Below are 18,441 nucleotides of genomic sequence, written 5' to 3'. Positions count from 1 at the left end.
AATAAGCAAACCGTGATTAAAGTATGTATGTAAAAGTATATCAAAGTGGTTTTCATTTTAACAGTACATAGACCTTTAGAAGGAGGAAGGAAGGATGGCTGTAGAGCAGTCTCTGTCGTTTAGACCGACAAAACGTCATATAGGTATGAGTGACAGAGACAAGTGACAATGCTCTACAAAGCCGAAATGTCATTCTTAAAGCCGATGTACATTACTTTCGACCGCGTACTGTAGTTGTTTGCAGAATATAAAATAAAAAGGCTACTTTTATTCCAAAAATCAAAGAATTCCCACAGGATTTTTAAAAACCTAAATCCACGCAGACGAAGTTGCGGGCATCAGCTAGTAAACTTCCATGTATTTGAAGTCCTTTGAAAATGTAATAAAATTAAACCTCGATACAATACATATATAGGACCTCGTGGTAAAAACTAGCCTTAGGAAGCGTTTCCACTGGCGCGGAGCGGAGTCCTGTTCAAAATCAATAGACCAATCTGGTAATTTTCATCACCCTATCTTCCAATAAACTGAAACATTAGATGAAACACGTCTGCGCTCACGATATCTGAAGCTTTCTTATAGATTTAGGACGAGTACGGAGGTCGAAGCCTTATCTCATTTACACGTGGCCGGCTATATAATATTGTATTGAGAATTGTAGGTTAGGTATAAAAGAGAAACAAAATAATACTGAAATCAATTTATTCCAATATAAGAAATCACAAACAAACTTAGTATTCCCTCGAGACACATGCAATTTATGACTGATATTGCTATATGTAATCCTTACCTTTCATAAAAATAAGGCTCAGTTGGCTGTGTTAACTTTTTCTATTAGGTATGATTTTTATGTTTTCGTATCTTACCTAGCGTTTATAGACTATGGCCAACGTTGCTTAAACCAAATAAATAAGTTCTGCTACGATAATTTACAAATATTTTTTAATATTATTTCGTCACTACCAAAAATACAAACCTGAACATTCTTACAATATTAATAATAGATTTACAAAACTTAACTAGTGTGTAGTGACAGCTTTATATTGATGCATAGGTGTAATGCGTTCAAAATGAGTTCACACGCACCATTTTAACTTTATGTGTATTTTATTTTAAAGGTGAACTGTACTTTTGACATGACATTTGACCCGTAGAGTTAAAATGGCGAGTGAGAACTCAATTTGTATGGACTATACTAACAATACCTATCTTATAATAGTGCAAGAGCCTAGCAAGTGTATTGAGGAATAGGGTATTTTACCCTTTTAGGGTATTTTTTTGAAAAGTGTCTTAATTTGATCCTAAAATTACAATAAACTCCCAAAAAAAAAATCAAAAATTTTATTCGATCGATAAGTGCAATAAAAATGCAATTAAATTTTGCATGCCAAATTTCGCCGCGAAAACGCTACTCGCCATCTTTTTCGGTTAATGAGCTGTCATGACGTCACACGGATTGGTAAGCAACGGTGTTTTCTTAGTGAAATACATTACAATTTCCATCCATGTGACGTCACAGTCGAAATCATGTGTTTTGGATATAGTTTGTAGAATAGATAAAAAAGGGAAATCTTTAAAATAAATTATAAGTCATTAGTTATATAATTTTATAAGCTGAAATTAACATTTTTCGATTGCTTATTGCTAATACTATCTTGTTTATACATTTTTATAGATTTTTCTCGCTTGCTGTAAAATACCGTGTTCCATCCATAACTTGTTTTATAGGCTCTTAGGATAACATTATTATTTCTATAAGGAAGTTGAGTAAATTTTATTGGGATACCTATAGGTATCCAGATAGATGTTACCTATTAATTGAACTATGATTGATCTAAACAAATCTTATTATACTTAACTAGATTATATGCTCGCGACTTCGTTCTCGTGGACTACACGAATTTCAAACCCCTATTTTACCCCCTTAGGGGTTGAATTTTCAAAAATACTTTCTTAGCGGATGCCTACGTCATAAAAGCTATCTGCATGCCAAATTTCAGACGGATCCGTTCAGTAGTTTGAGCTGTGCGTTGATAGATCAGTCAGTCACCTTTTTCTTTTATACCTATACCTATTAAGATTTTTTTTTAAAACACGACTGCCCTGCCGCAAAGTCATATCGGCCGCCATCTTGTTTTTCCGAAATGTCATAATTTTTCCCTACTCCCATCCCGCACCCGAACATACAGTGCGACAAGGCTATCTTGGCGCGTGGCGAAAATCGGAACTAACGTTGCCGTCAAGTGTCCACTTTGTTCTTGTTTGAATATTCTAAGCCTTTGTTCTCCAACAGCGCCCCCCTGTCAATGTCATTGAAGTGCCAAGAGAGCCTTGTCGCACTGTATCTCCCGTACGTCAATTATGTCAATGAATCAGTCAGTGAGTGAGTGAGTCAGTGAGTGAGTGAGTCAGTGAGTGGTAATTGGGCTTTATATAATTATAGTATGCTGTACTGATTTTGCTTTAAATTTATAGCCAGTGTCACTCTGGATGATACCCTATACATCCAAATCTGTTCAGGTCTTTAGAAGTCATGATGGAATAAACTCACATACATATAGTTGGAGATGGCAATCGGCACTAACCAGGTGAGGGCGAGCGCGGGTGACGTATGGGTGTCCGCATTAATTGATGCAGATGCGGAACTACATATATTTTGAACCCCTATTTTACCCCCTTAGGGGTTGAAATTTCAAAGATCCTTTCGGACGTCCACTATCTGCATGCCAGTGCCATCCGTCCAGTGGATTGAGCTGCGCGTTGAATAATTAATCAGTCAGTCAGTATTTCCTTTTATATATTTAGATTTTACTCTCCAGAGTCCTGAACCATACGTTGATAGTCAGTTAATCAGTTTCTCAAAATATAGCTGTATGATTCTGATTCCCTTTTGTCGCAACACGACACAGCACAACAGTAAAGTGCCCAGCGAGAAATATTGTACATTATCCTTTAGAAAGAGATTTCAGCTTTGTAGAGCGTTGTCTCTGTCACTCATACCTAAGTGACGTTTTTTCGGTTTCAACGATAGAGACAACGCTCTACGAGACCGCTATATCTTTCTAAAGGCCGATCTACAATATTTCCTGGCGGGTACTGTAGTTAGTCTACACCATAATATGTGACATTCAAGGACATACACTTATGAAAATGTCATAAAAATTGTCATTAGAAGTGCTACCTTTGAGTCACTAGATTTGTTTGAAATGTTTAACGACTAAACTTAATATGCTATAGTACAATATGTCGTAGTGTCTGCGTGTTTACGAGAAGTAGATCTGCCGGGCTTCCGACGGCGACTGCTCCATCGGACAGTAGGGGCATTTCAGTCTGAAACAAGACAGATAGATAGAAAACTTTAAATAAAATAAAATAAAATAGCCTTTATTCTCTGATACAATAGTTATACTATACATCTTATATTACTAACTAGCGGCGTCGCCCGCGTGCATTTAGGTTTTTAAAGATCCCGTTTAGCCTATGTCACTCAGGATTAATGTAGCTTTCTACTGGTGAAAGAATTTTCAAAATCGGTTCAGTAGTTCCAAAGATTACCCCCTACAAACAAACTTAACGACATTACCTCTTTATATAATAATAATAATATGAGCCGCGCGGGTACCTTACTCATAGATCTAAACTCCCCTCCCGCACGCGCACCCCCGCCTTGGTGACGCCCACTTCGCAACGGGCCGTGCAGCAGAAATCGTAATATTTTAATTTCGCCATAACTTCAAAACCAAACGTCCAATTTTAATCATTCAAAGACCAAATATTATCTCCATAAACTGTTCTTAGTGATGAAATCATTTATTTTGATAAGGATTAATAGCATGAGTAAAATAAACGCGTTTAAATGTAGTCCAAAAAAAATTCAAGATTTTTAAATAAAAAAATGGTTGCTGTGCCTCACTCGACATAGATGGGTATAGTGTGTCGCGGACTTTTTTGTAGATATTTATAAGATCTACAATTAATTAGAACATTTTATGGTTCTATCTTTTATAGTTTAGGCAGCGTACGCAAAATAAGTAACTTTTCTGGTTGATTTTTTACACCTTGTGTCCGAAAAACCCAAATATCTTACGGAACCCTATTTTTTTCCAAAATAAAATATAGCCTATGTTACTCGTGGATAATGTAGCTTTCGAATGGTGAAAGAATTTTTAAAATCGGTCCAGTAGTTTTTGAGCCTATTCAGTACAAACAAACAAACAAACAAACAAAGTTTTCCTCTTTATAATATTAGTGTAGATAGTGTAGACTAACCGTATTACTAATTTCTTATTTCCTATTATTTAATTATCCTAGATAGAAAACTTTAATGCACACAAAAAGAAAAAAAACTGGCCAACACTCACTTGAGCCCCATGGCGAGTTTGTTGAGCGCGTCCCGCGAGATGACGTGTCCGCAGAGCAGGCGCATGGGCGGGTTGTGATCCGACGCCTGTTGGCGCAGGATGGGGCACGCGAACACCGAGTGATATCCGCCGCCCTCTTCGCCTAGTTCCACCTATAACACAAACAATGCAAATATTTATCAACACTGAAACTCCAATTTTCTGTAACTATGCAAGGCGCCTGCAGACCCTGTATAACATTGACCGTTCGATCTATTGCGATCGCCACCATCTACAGCTTCCGTCCAACACATATTACCGCCAGGTACAGCAGCTTCAAAGTGTATGAAACAAAAATTGATGGCGGTACTGTGCCAGAACTGTGACATCACTTTTTTTTTTTTTGAGGTTACAACAAATTCAGGTATAATCATAAACTCGAAGCTTGAGTTTTTTCGTATACCGAAGCCGTCAAAATTAGGTATCTACACGTAACACATTTATCTAATTAAAAGCTAAATAACAATAACTGATGTATGACTTTAGAGAGATCACCTCGAGAGGCAACTCGTCGTCAGCCCAGGCGGCGAGCACGTGCGGGTGCGACATCTTGGCGCGGATGTCGTGCAGCGCGGGGAGCACGCGTGCGCCCGCGAGCACGGCGCCCGCCAGCGGCGAGTGCGGCGCGAGCCGGAGAAGTGAGCACGCCTCGCGTAGGAACAGCTCGCCTGCTTCCGCACCTGCATCAATTTATATTTTTTAATTCTGATTGAATAATATATCTATAGTTGCATCACATTCTCGAGCGAAGAGCGTTCATATAGAAAAGCGTAGTGGCGCGCGTTAGGCGTAATATACAGATTTGCTCGCGGTAGAGCTGGCGAAGCTGCGTGCTCTACCGCGTTTGTAGTGCGGGGTAGCTCGTGTGCTGCCGTAGGCACTGACGTGGGTACTCTGCGCGCCACCACCCACTCCTTCCCACCGTCTCCCTGAAAAAGAATACTCACCCAGCGCCTTCAGGTCGAGCAAATGCGCATAGTCCGGCGGCGGCGGCGCGGGCGGCGCAGCGGGCGCGCACCACACCAGCACGCCCATGCAGGCGCGTAACGCACGCTCGTGGCGCGCCACGTGCGGCGCCAGGTGAGCGCGCGCGTACGCGATGGCCGCCGATACGCCCTCTGAACGCGCCAACTGTACAAATTAACTTGTTTTTAGGGTTTCGTATCTCTAGATAAAATAAGAAACGTTTATATTATGATCACTTCATTGTCTGTCTGTCGGCCAGGACCCGTCAAGGGAATCAATACGAATTCAATAATGTAGGGGTAGGTATTTCCCGTTGACCTAGAATCAGGAAATTTGGTAGCAATATTTCATAAGCACAGCTGAAGGGAAAAATCAGATAAGCATGAATTTGTGGCTTCATCATAAAACAATAAAAAGTGTTATTTCTTGTACCATTGTACGGAACCTTTCGTGTGCGAGGTACAGGTTTCGCAGTTTACTGGCTTTTAGGGTTCCGTACCTCAGAAAGGAAAAAGGCTTATAGCATCACTTCGTTATCTGTCTGTCTGTAGTGTATGTCAAGAAACCTATCAGGTACGGTTGATCTAGAATCATGAAATTTGGCAGGTAGATAGGTATTATAGCACACACAAGGGGAAAAATCCGAAAACCGTGAATTTGTGGTTAAATCACAAAAAAATTAAAATGAACAAATAATTAGTATTTTCAACCTTCAAAGTAAGGTTATACCAAGTGGGGTATCATATGCAAGGGCTTTACCTGTACATTCTAAAAGATTTTTATGTATTTTAATGTATAAAACGGGTACATACCACGATTAATTTTTGTTTTTATTTGTCGATATTTCTTTTCGATTTTTATGTATTTTATGCTTAATAGCTTTTGATTTATCGTGCAAAATGTAGAACAAATCATCAAAAGCGGACGTCCTAACCACTAGGCTCTCGAAGGCACTCGAAAAAATACGACTGTAGTACAGAACCCTCGGTGCGCGAATCTGACTCGCACTTGGCCGGCTTTTTTTCTCTTGCGGAGGGTGGGGCTTGTGCAATATCCACCTAGCAGTGACTTAATATAGCTTACCTTCATCATCTGCATCCGATGTAGAGTAAAGAGAAGCGGCGAGTGCGTCAGGTCGTGTTCCCGGGACGCGGCCCAGGCGAGCGCTGGCGCGGGGTCTGCGGCCGCCAGGGCTGCGGCGCAGCGCTGCAGCTGAGCGAAGGTGCTCCCACGCTCCGACACGCCCACTCGGGCCTCGCCTACTAGCGAGTCGCCTACATCTTCCAGATCCTGAAAGTATAAGCCTTCTTTCTTTCTACGCTCTGGGCTGGTTTCCGTACTTAAACGTTTCCGTCTGTTGTGCGTGCTAAAGTATGCCTTTATAGTATTCAAATCAGCTATTGGCCTAAGACTTAAGAGCCAGCACATGCCAGACCTTCCTTATTTTATAAAAGCTGAAAGTTTCTTTGTGTAATTGTCTCCAACACTGGGAGGAACGTTTGTTTGGATGTTTGTTTGAATCATGGTGACTTTGGGAGATAACAGGTAATAAAAGTGTAAAAAATCTTGCATCAAAGTGTAGTCCAATTTTTTTATATTTTCTTTAGAATAATATTAGAAATCACAGCACACCACAGCGTTCCCAAAACGTATGGACTGATTATGTACCTACAGTTCCCAAGACAACATAATATAGTTTCTAAAACCACAAAATATATTAATATGGTTATAGTATTATCTAGAAATTTTTAAGATTTTTTTTTTTAATTTTGGATAAAACAATTACTTATAAATATAGTCGCATACTTATATATAGACAAAACATTGCCGAAAAAGTACATACAAAAATGTCTAATATTTGAGTCACAAACATTTTATTTCATAGATTCCTAATTAAATCTGTACCTGTCTATACAAATGCTGTGCGATGGCCTGCTCCATGATGGGTCTGTTGGTGTCAGAACAGAAAGACTCTGCCTTGGGTGCCACAGCCGCATAGTCTGCTATGAAGTGTCTGTCAATCGACTTGCCCACCCGCGACACTGTTGCGTGCAACTCGCGGTGATCTGGTAAGACAAACAAAATGAAGCTTTTTTTTGGTATTTCTAGGCTATCTGCATTAAGTTATTCATCATCATCAACCGATAGACGTCCACTGCTGGACATAGGTCTCTTGTAAGGACTTCCACACGCCACGGTCTTGCGATGCCTGAATCCAGTTGCTCCCTGAGACTCGTCTGATGTCATCCGTCCACTTAGTGGAGTCTTCCAATGCTGCGTCTTCCGGTGCAAGGCATTACAAGGCTCGCACAGCTTAGCACTAGACAGGAGAAAAATGGCGAATTCTAGATTATGCCTATGTACAACCTAGATTAGGCCTATGTCCAAGGAGGACAACCAGCCTACTGATTTGCTAACTCAGTGTCTAACACTGAATGATAGCCACCATGCTTACTTGACATTTATTTTTAATCAAGCTTTAAATCACTCAGTGAAGCAACAATGTAGGACCAATCAATGTCAAATGAGATCAGTGGCTATGATTCAGTGTTAGACATAGTAACCACAAATTCACGACTTTCAGATTTTTCCCCTAATGCCAGCTATAAGACCCACCTACCTGCCAAATTTCATGATTCTAGGTCAACGGAAAGTACCCTACAGGTTCCTTAACAGACAGACAGACAACAAAGACATCCTATAAGGGTTCCGTTTTTCCTTTTGAGGTACGGAACCCCAAAAAGGAACGTATTTTCACGGACTCGGATCGGATGCAGTGCGTAACGGCTCTTAGTCCTTACCTGTAGACAGTTGGAACACTGAGTGTTTGACTGATGATGCCAGATCATTTACAACCGTCTCTTGGTTTTGTGTTAAGGGTGTGTTTGGGGGTTCTGAAATAATAAACAAAACATTATTTCTAATGAGTTAATTTAATATATTAACCAACTAGCTGATGCCCGCGACTTTATACGCATGGATTTAAGTTTTTAAAAATCCTGTGGGAACTCTTTGATTTTCCGGGATAAAAAGTAGCCTATGTCCCTTTCCAGGTCTTAAACTATATCCGTGCAAAAAATCACATCGATCGGTTGCTCCGTTGCGACGTGATTGAAGGACAAACAAACACACTTTCGCATTTATAATAAGGGTACTGATTTCCGCTGCTTCGTCGATTTGGATTTAGGTTGTTAAAAATCCTATCTCTTAGTCTTTTATTTTCCAGGATAAAAAGTTCTATGCCTAAGTCACTCTCCAGTTTTCTAACTATCACATCAGCTCTATTGCTCTGTTGTAAGGTGATTGAAGGACGAACCAATAAACAAACACTTTCACATTTAAAATATGGGAGGTGATTAGTTAATTCCCGCTGCTTTGTCTGTATGGATTTTTTAAAGAATCCCATTGGCATTTTTCAAAATCCCTTCTTAATTATAGATAGAACTACATGCAAAATGTCAAGTTTCTAAATCCAGTATAGCAGCTGTGTGTTGTCGATCAGTCAGTATTAAATATTAAAATTTTGTAAGGATTATGAAAAATGATAGAATAAGGGCCTTTGGAGACCCACTGGTGGAAACAGAGTGGATAGGTAATTATAGTAAGCATCTATGGATGCCTATGGGCAACAGTTACATTTCCCATTTCAACCTTTTTATAGATATTGAGTGAACAATATTGAGAACAACTTTTATTTTGGGGTCAAACAAGTCATATGAAAGGTTAGCATTAATTATTTTGGAAGTGTCTAGCCGACTGACCGACGGAAGGCGAATTTATTTTTATTGAGCCAACCGTCGTATCGCTAGCCGATCTTTTAATTATTTTACTGAACTAAAGTTTCCCTGTAAACTTGTGTTTAGAATGGGAGAAAGTAAGTGTTCCAAGAAATTACAAAATGCCATATCATTGTTTGGTAAGAGGCGTTTTAAGGTTTTCACTTACGCTGAGATATCTCTCTCCTTAATTCTTCAACCTGATTGATCAAGTCTTCTAAAATTTTATTTGTATTGTCATTGAGAACAGTGAATTTCGAAGTAGCTTTGTCCAAATCTTGTTCGACACCGAGGCAAGAATCCATTGTTTATTTACGTTCAATCCAACAAAAAGCCTTATATTGAATAATATGGGAGCTTTTAAAATGGGTTAGCCGACGTGGCGTAGGTAATTTACCAGCGGTAAAACGTTTGTTATTCTTTAATTTTGTGTTTTATAAAATATTTTACACAAAATATTCTGTTCTGTTTTCCTCACTTTTTTATTTTTCATCACAGACCAATAACATATAGGATATTTTTCATCTGTCACAGACTAAATATGTTAGTGGTCTGTGGACAAATCAACTCATAGGACATAGCATAGTAGGTACCTACCAATCTATTTTTTTTTTTTTTTTTTTTTCTTCTTCTGGCTTTACACAGATTAGCCAATGTCAGGTTTGTTATTTATTAAAGTTTAAAGTTAGGGAAACTATGGATAAAATTGAAAAATCGGGATTTGGAATTTGAAAGGAAAAGGATAAGGTTTTCACTAATCTAATAATAATATACCCACATATATACTATAACTTGATATCATTTTTTTCTAGGAACAAAGCTAGAACTTTATAAATATTTGAAGAATTAGTATATAATAAACAAACTATAGATGTAGGAAATGGTATATGCAATGATTCGAGATGAGCAAGAAAGGCAGACCGATCATACAAAGTGCATGCAAAGAAAATATGATTCAAGTCCCCATACTCCCCACAGGAACAGTAAGGATCGGGAACAATTTTCATCTTGTACAAATGGGCTGGTGTACAAACATGACCCAAGCGTATTCTACACAGAACAGAGGTGACAGTTTTGGAGAAAACTAATCGACTGAACCATGGTTTTCTCGGAATGGACGTCTGAATTTTTCTATAATGTTTACCTACTGAACTATCGTTATTCCATACCCCATCCCAGGTTTCATACAAATATACTTTGGATAAATTTATCAGGTCAGAACAATAATTGGTGTATGGGACAGTATCTCCAATGCGTATAGCCTCATTTGCCAATTGATCAGCCCTTTCATTTCCGAGAATGCCCACATGGCTTGGTACCCAAGCTAGGACAACATCGCAATTTCTCTGTGAACATTTATATAAAAGATCTCTAATCCCAAAAACAATTGGAGACTGTTTATGGGATTTGAATGGAAATCTATTAATAGCTTCTAAAACACTGCGGGAATCAGAAAATATTATGGTTTTCGGTATCTTTAAAATTAAAATATATTCCAAAGCTTTAAGTAAACCATAACATTCACCGGTGCAAACGGAAGTTTCAGGTGGAAGTTTAATTTGTTGTATACCTTTATATTGTGAATGATATACCCCAACCCCAACACAACTCTTATCCTCATGCTTAGAAGCATCTGTGAACACATAGTGCCTGTCGGGCCATTTATTATTGACGATGTTAGTAAATTCCTGTTTTGGATTAAGGTTATCTTTTAATTTTAATCCTATATCGAATTTAATTTGCGGGACAGCAATAAGGCTTTTGTAGTTATGCTGGTATAGAGGAAGAGTAATACTTCGATGGGTGGGAGCTCCCAAACTTTCATATTTTCTAAGACTTTTTACAAGACATGGAGAGTCTTTATGGGTCCAGTAATTGCAGTTATCAACCTGATATGCAAGTTGTCGTACTTTTGGAAATAACGGATGGGAACTTAGCTCTAATGTACGAAAAAAGTATTTATCACAGAGGAATTGTCTTCTCATATATAAGGGCGGATCACAACATTCTACCTGAAGACAATTTGTCGGAGCCGATTTCATCGCACCTGTAACTAACCTCAAAGCCTTTGACTGGATCATATCCAGCTTTTTAGCTGCAGTTGTATTACCAGGGTGTAACAAGAATGTTCCATAGTCTAAAACACTTCTTATTAAAGCATTATATAACAATCTCATTGTAAAAGGGTGTGCACCCCACCATACTCCTGTAAGGCACCTTAGAATATTCAAATTTCGCTCACACCTTAATGAAACATATTCAAAATGAGGAACTCCAGTAAGTTTAGAATCTAATATTACGCCTAAAAATTTTGTCTTATCTTTAACTGCTAGCGGAATACCATTGTAATTAATATGAAGAGATGGGAGATTTCGCTTTCGAGAAAATACTACAACAGAGCTTTTAGATGGTGACAAATCTAGCCCATTATTATATAACCAACACTTTAAAGCATTTAACGCTAAAGTTAACAATTCACTAATATTATCCAAAGATGGTCCAGCAACATATAAAAGCAAATCATCTGCATATTGAAGCACATTTGCATATCTGTTAACAGAAATGTCCAAATCGTAAGTATAAATGTTATATAATATAGGGCTCAAAACAGAGCCTTGTGGCAAACCCTTCCACACAGTTCTATATATAATTTCACTTTCAGACGAATCTAACGAATACTTTATATATCTTTCGTACAACATATTTACAATAAAATTAATTAATAAATTAGGAATATTCAGGGCTAGCAATTTATTTTTTAAAATCGAGATATTTACATTATCATAGGCGGCATTTATGTCTAGGAAGGCAGCAACCAAAGACTCATTTTTAGAGAAACTTAGTCTTATGTCTGTGGTAAGAACGCTCAAGCTGTCAAGGGTACATTTACCTTTCCTAAAACCAAACTGGTTTCTTGATAATAATGTATTATGTTCTAAAAACCATTCCAGCCTGATTTTAATGAGGTGTTCAGCAGTTTTAGCTAATACCGACGATAATGCTATTGGCCTATACGATGTTGGATCTGAACTCGGTTTATTCGGCTTCTGTAATAAGATCAAAGTTTGGGACCTCCAGGATTCGGGGACGATACCCGCCATCATAACGTTGTTGATCAAAGAAAGGTAGTACCTGAGGATATTGTCGTCAAGGTTCGATAAGAAGGAATAAGGAATCCCGTCTTCCCCTGGTGCAGAATCCTTAGTCGATGACAGTACGCCTTTCAATTCGTTAAGTGTAAATGGCGAATTCAAATCTACATTATTATAATTATCATTAGATACTATTAGGGGCGTTGAGGCCATGGGACATTCAGGTACATAAGGAGGACCCAAACGATCCATGATTTGCTCTGCTAGAGCTGGAGATATTTTATTCTGTTGTGAATCTTTAAATGCAGATCTAAACCTTCTTATATTTTGCCAAACAATTGAAGGTGAAACATTAGGATTCAAGGATTTACAAAACCTGTGCCATCCTTCATATTTCTTTATCCTAAGTAGCTCCTTAGTGGTATTGGCAATTTTTAAGTAATTATCAAAATTTTCATCCGTCATATTTTGACAAAATTGTTTTTCTGCTTCTTTCCTTTCTTTAACAGCATTAGTGCACTCTACATCCCACCATGGTGGAGATGGAATAAATTCCATGCACTCACCACTTTTTACTGGAAAAGTTTCATCTGCAGCTTCAATTAAAGCTGCAGATAAAGCTTGTGAGGATTCAAATATATTCAAATGACTAATTTCAGTTAAATTATTGATTTTCTTTTCAACGGCTGCACTATACAAACTCCATTTTGCATCTGTCAGTTTATGTTTTAAACGTGGCTGTCTTACATGTTTTGGAGGTTTATCAAAAGGGAAAGTAATAATTAGAGGGTAGTGATCACTACCACCAGTAGATTCAGCTGTTGACCAGGTGAGAGATGAAGCTAGATCAGGAGTGCAAATGGACAAATCTGGAGCACTAGGTGTCCGTGCCAACCGTGTTGGAGACCCAGTATTTAGAATGCACAAGTTATGGGAGCTTATTAAATCTAACAACTTTTCTCCATAGAAGGTTGTTGAGGAACATCCCCATAATTCGTGATGAGAGTTAAAATCCCCTAAACATAAAAATGGTTTCGGTAAAAAATTTAAAATTTCATTAATTTCATTAAATATTTCATTATTAGGACGAGAGAAATATATAGATACATAACATATACTATTTACAATAACTGCAATAACAGATAAGTTATCGCTATGTACAGGAAGAGTGATAGGTGTAAATGTCAGAGTATTTTTGATGAGTATGGCCACCCCGCCATACCCATCAGGTCTGTCTTCTCTGAGACAAACATACCCCGGCATTTTGAACAAAAATTCCTTTCTCAACCATGTCTCTTGGAGACAGATAAGAAAGGGGTCATGTTTATTAATAAAATATATTAAGTCTTGTTTTCTATTGTTGAGGCTCAGGCAATTCCACTGAATCACTCTGGCTCTGTGATCCATTATTATTAGATATTTGATATAAGGCTTCAATTACTGTGGCAACATGGGACGGTGTAACTATATTTGATTGTGATAATAATTGAATTAATATTTTAATAATGTCTGCCATGTTCATGTTATTTTCAGAACTATTATTATTAAAATTAAACTTTTGTTTAGGTAAAACAGGATCTCTTATTATTTCTGAGTGGGCAAAGCGGTCATAGCCTTTGCTATGCTTTGAGGGTGATCTTGGCTTTATAAAAACTGTTTTTTTATACGAATTCGGCACTGAATTTGAAGTAGATGGAAGTTTAGATTTTTGGGGACCATGTATATCTTGTGATGAAGAGGATGGCACAGGCGTTGAAACCAAAGCTTCGGCATATGACATGTTTGCAACTGGTGGATGTATTTTAATTGCTTCCATATACGAAATACAACTTTTGCTCATGGTTTCTTTTATCGCTCTCTGTCTGTTATGCTCTAAGCATTTTTTATTTATGGCTTGATGGGAACCTTTGCATAGGCAACATCGGTAATACTCTTCTTCTACCTGACAAGTGTCGCCAGAATGCCCTTGGCTACATTTATAACACTTTGGCACTGACCGGCACTGATTTTTGACATGTCCAAAACGGCAACACTGGTAGCATTGCACAGTGGGGTAAATGTATAACTCTACAGGTAAAGCAGTGTAGCACATATATACCCGGGTAGGCAGTATTTGCCCATCAAAAGTAACTATTACCGTCCCCGTGTTAATGAATTGGTTTACATCATTCACTACAATTTTTCTTTTCATCCTCCTGATTTTAATGATTGGTCCGCAACCAAGTGGAACACTCATGTTGAGTAAGACTTCCTCTTCGGACCAATCATTAGGGACACCTTTTACCACACCCATGCGAGTAACATTAAATGTGGGTATAAACGCCCTGTATTTTGCGGGTTCAAGTATTGGGTTTGTTAAAAAATTGTTGGCATCCAAGTAGGTAGAAAACGCCATACTGATGCGATTTCTACCTACACGTTTTACGCTTCCGTTCACAACACCACTAAATTTGTTATTTTTCAAAAATCTACCAAAAGTTATTGGGTGTAGAGTTGTTGAGCTATCACTTTTTTCAATTTCTTTTTGTACATGTATTACGTATGGGGCATTGTCGGATTGTTGATAATAAGCACGACCAATTGGCACACGCTTTGGCAGTGAAGATTGACTACTATTATCGGTGGGATTTGTGGATTCAGTTTGTGGATTTGGGTAAGGGGCATTCTGAACTTTATTATTGTCAGGTTCACTCTTGCATTCACAACTGTACCTTTCTCTTCCATCTCGACTTTTTGTTTTCCTTTTTCTTTTGTTACAGGTCATACAAATGCGTGAAAATATTTTTCTTTTCAACGGTTGGTCGGCATTGGACACAACGGACACGTCAGTGTCCATTGACGACTCGACCGCTGCAATTAATACGTCCATTTTTGATGTAATATTCAGCGATCCTGGGGGATCTGACCCCCCGGGATCGGGAGGCCGACTTTCCATAAGTTTGAAATGTAAAGTATACTAAATTTAAAAACTTACCTATATATACAGCTAACTACTATGAAAATGTCACTAAAACTACAATATTAACAGTATAAAACAACACCAATCCTTTTCCAAATTGAATTTACAAATTAATAAAATCAAAGCACGAAAATTTCACGTCCGCCAAGTACGAAGTTTCCCGCCCTTTTCCTCCCTACCAATCTATGTACCTACCTATCTACTATATACTGGACATAGACTAAAATATCATAGACAATAAAATTCTATATCACAGACGAATAGAACGAAAAATGAGATTATTAGGTCTAGTCCAGACTATTCGTTACCTACTTTCAAAGGGTAAATTAATGCAATACTGGAAACTTTGGAAGCGAATACACGTCCATGGACTCCATGGACATGGCACCGCCTAGGGTAATACCTAGTGTTCTGTGTCCATGGCGAATCAGTCGGAGCCATGTCGGAGCCGACATAAAAATCAGGCACAGATTTGCTGAGCAGACATGTTTTGATTTCCATAACCCATTCACTCATAAATCTAGATTGGTTTTGGTTTTTAGTCAAAATAAAAAGTCATTCATTCGTTCACTCAAGTTGCACAATTGTGGGGCTCGATTGCTAGGTTATTTTTTGTTACAAATCTTTTCGCTAAAAAACTGTCGGGAAATAAATAACGATGGCGCAAAGTAAGCTAAACGACATGGCGGGGAAGTTCGCCAAGGGTGGGCCTCCCGGTCTCGCCATCGGTTTGAAAGTAGTGGCCGTCGTCGGCGCAGCGGCCTATGGAATTTCCCAATCACTATTTACAGTCGAAGGTGGTCACCGTGCTATCATGTTCAATAGAATCGGCGGAATACAACAACACGTAATGACAGAAGGACTGCACTTCCGCATCCCTTGGTTCCAATATCCGATCATATATGACATAAGATCAAGGCCCCGCAAGATTTCCTCTCCAACCGGCTCCAAGGATTTGCAAATGGTTAACATTTCATTGAGAGTCCTGTCGCGACCCGACTCGAACAGCCTGCCCACCATGTACAGACAACTGGGTACTGATTATGATGAGAAAGTTTTGCCATCTATTTGTAATGAAGTTCTGAAGTCAGTGGTTGCCAAATTTAATGCATCGCAACTTATAACTCAGCGTCAACAAGTGTCACTTTTGATCAGAAGGGAGTTAGTGGAAAGAGCTGCTGACTTCAATATCATTTTGGATGATGTCTCACTCACAGAATTGAGTTTTGGAAAGGAATACACAGCAGCTGTTGAAGCCAAACAAGTGGCACAACAGGAAGCTCAGCGTGCTGCTTTCGTGGTTGAAAGAGCCAAGCAAGAGCGCCAGCAGAAAATTGTGCAGGCTGAGGGAGAAGCAGAAGCCGCTGATATGTTGGGTAAAGCAATGGGAATGAATCCCGGTTACTTGAAGTTAAGGAAAATTCGTGCAGCCCAAAGTATCTCAAGGATGATTGCACAGTCACAAAACAGAGTATTCCTCTCTGGCAACAGCTTAATGATCAATCTCCAAGACCCATCCTTTGATGATTTATCAGAGAAACTTACAAAAAAGAAGTAACATAAGGCTGAGAAAGAGTATGCCATAAGCCTGGAGCCTGCGCCTACTCTTTCTGAAGAAGAAGCTGTTGTTATAATTAGTGGTGCGGCTTCAGTTGCTGTTTAGCATTTGTTTTGTTCTATAAGAATTCTGCTTAGTGTATAAAAGTAATATGTAATACTGTATGTCTTATATTATGATGTTGCATTTTGATGTTAATAAGTTTTAGTAGGTTTAGTATGTATGGAAATCAGTTCATACAATAAAAGTAAAAATACTTATAAATTCGTTTTAATTAAACCTTTGTTACATGCCTATGATTCTGGTCATATTGTAGACATTTAACACTAATAACACAAATAGGTATGGATTAAACAATAATTTTATCAAACAAGTTGGTAATAAATTATATTATCCTAAACAATCACTTCGCAGTCTACTTGCGCGCAGAGGGCTGTGGCAGCCTAAACTTGGACATCTCAATTTCAGCTTCAAAGTAACTCATGTTATCGTAGCAAAAGTACTCTGGTACTTTGTACGGTCCCGACTTCTGAGGGTCTACACCGGGGCCTAAAGGCTCTGATGCTGGGTGTATAACTGCACTGCTAAGACCTGGGACGTTAGCGTTCACTTTTGCAGGTGCTGGCGGCTGCGGCGGGGCAGCTGAAGACGTACCCTGGTTTTGTCCAGTCCCCTCCGTATATAACCTTACGAGGGATCTTAAACCATTGTTCCTCAACAACGATCCCGCTAGCATTTTAGATGTTAAATTCTATAACTATATTACACAACAAATAATTACGAAAGATGCTAAAAATTGACACCACCAATGACAAAATTGTCTCGGTCTGTTTTCCATATGTAAAAAGTACTCTGTGGTCTTTGTCCCTCTTGTGCTTTTATCTAAGTTTTATCCATATGTAAAAAGTACTCTGTGGTCTTATCCTTTTATCTTTTATGTGTCAATTGCATTGACAGATGACAATAAAAAATTTTTACAAAAAAAATAAAAACCGACTTCGTTACACAAACACTAAAAATTGAAAAATAATTTAATTTATTACCGAATATATTATGTATACAAGAGTTAATATAGTTCCATAATAATACTTTTTGGTGCCGGTGCCAATTAGCTTTAGCTGCGCGAATCGTCTAGACTTCATATTTTTATGGGACTCCACAATGGCACCTCATTGGCACCGACCCCAAAAAATATTATTATGGAACTATATTAACTCTTGTATACATAATATATTCGGTAATAAATTAAATTATTTTTCAATTTTTAGTGTTTGTGTAACGAAGTCGGTTTTTATTTTTTTTGTAAAAATTTTTTATTTCACAATTTTTAGTGGCCCCATGGAATTATGCTATGACTGGTTAAAAGTCTACTGTTTACTAAGCTATTACACTGATCGCGAGCAATTTACTCATATCCGTTGAGGAGTTCCAGTATCTATCTTCGAAGATGTTCATCAGCTCTTCACCAAATTGAAATGGGACCAACTTTGAAGTATACCCTTTCAAACAAAAAAATAATTTTCAAAATCGGTCTAGGCGTTTTCGAGTTATCGGGGAACATACATAAAAAAAAAAAAAAAAAAAAGATTCCGATGAATTTAGAACCTCCTCCTTTTTTTGAAGTCGGTTAAAAATAAATGTCATCACAGAATATTGTCAGCAATCAAGACACAGAACCAAGAGCAATCTC

The 18,441-nt window shown here is 38.2% G+C and overlaps 3 protein-coding genes across 3 annotated transcripts; 1 reads left to right on the top strand and 2 right to left on the bottom strand.

Annotated features, from left to right (window-relative positions):
• Window positions 1-688: 688 nt before the first annotated feature.
• Sou (required for meiotic nuclear division 5 protein souji) lies at window positions 689-9,627 on the bottom strand. The gene is made up of 8 exons (XM_034976617.2): window positions 9,312-9,627; window positions 8,168-8,260; window positions 7,272-7,432; window positions 6,450-6,656; window positions 5,348-5,531; window positions 4,896-5,080; window positions 4,362-4,513; window positions 689-3,330 (listed from the first exon to the last, which is right to left on the bottom strand). Exons 1-8 carry the CDS (start codon window positions 9,445-9,447, stop codon window positions 3,264-3,266), a joined length of 1,185 nt encoding a protein of 394 aa, XP_034832508.1. The 5' UTR covers window positions 9,448-9,627; the 3' UTR covers window positions 689-3,263.
• A 6,121-nt stretch (window positions 9,628-15,748) lies between these two features.
• Window positions 15,749-17,015, top strand: Phb2 (prohibitin 2). The gene has a single exon (XM_034976942.2). The coding sequence runs from the start codon at window positions 15,852-15,854 to the stop codon at window positions 16,749-16,751; it is 900 nt and encodes a 299-aa protein (XP_034832833.1). The 5' UTR covers window positions 15,749-15,851; the 3' UTR covers window positions 16,752-17,015.
• Window positions 17,006-17,587, bottom strand: NdufV3 (NADH:ubiquinone oxidoreductase subunit V3). The gene has a single exon (XM_034976944.2). The coding sequence runs from the start codon at window positions 17,485-17,487 to the stop codon at window positions 17,167-17,169; it is 321 nt and encodes a 106-aa protein (XP_034832835.1). The 5' UTR covers window positions 17,488-17,587; the 3' UTR covers window positions 17,006-17,166.
• Between the last annotated feature and the right edge of the window lie 854 nt (window positions 17,588-18,441).

The sequence above is a fragment of the Maniola hyperantus genome, chromosome 16, assembly GCF_902806685.2.
Source record: "Maniola hyperantus chromosome 16, iAphHyp1.2, whole genome shotgun sequence".
NCBI lineage: Eukaryota > Metazoa > Arthropoda > Insecta > Lepidoptera > Nymphalidae > Maniola > Maniola hyperantus.
This window is presented reverse-complemented; position numbering and strand designations above follow the sequence as displayed.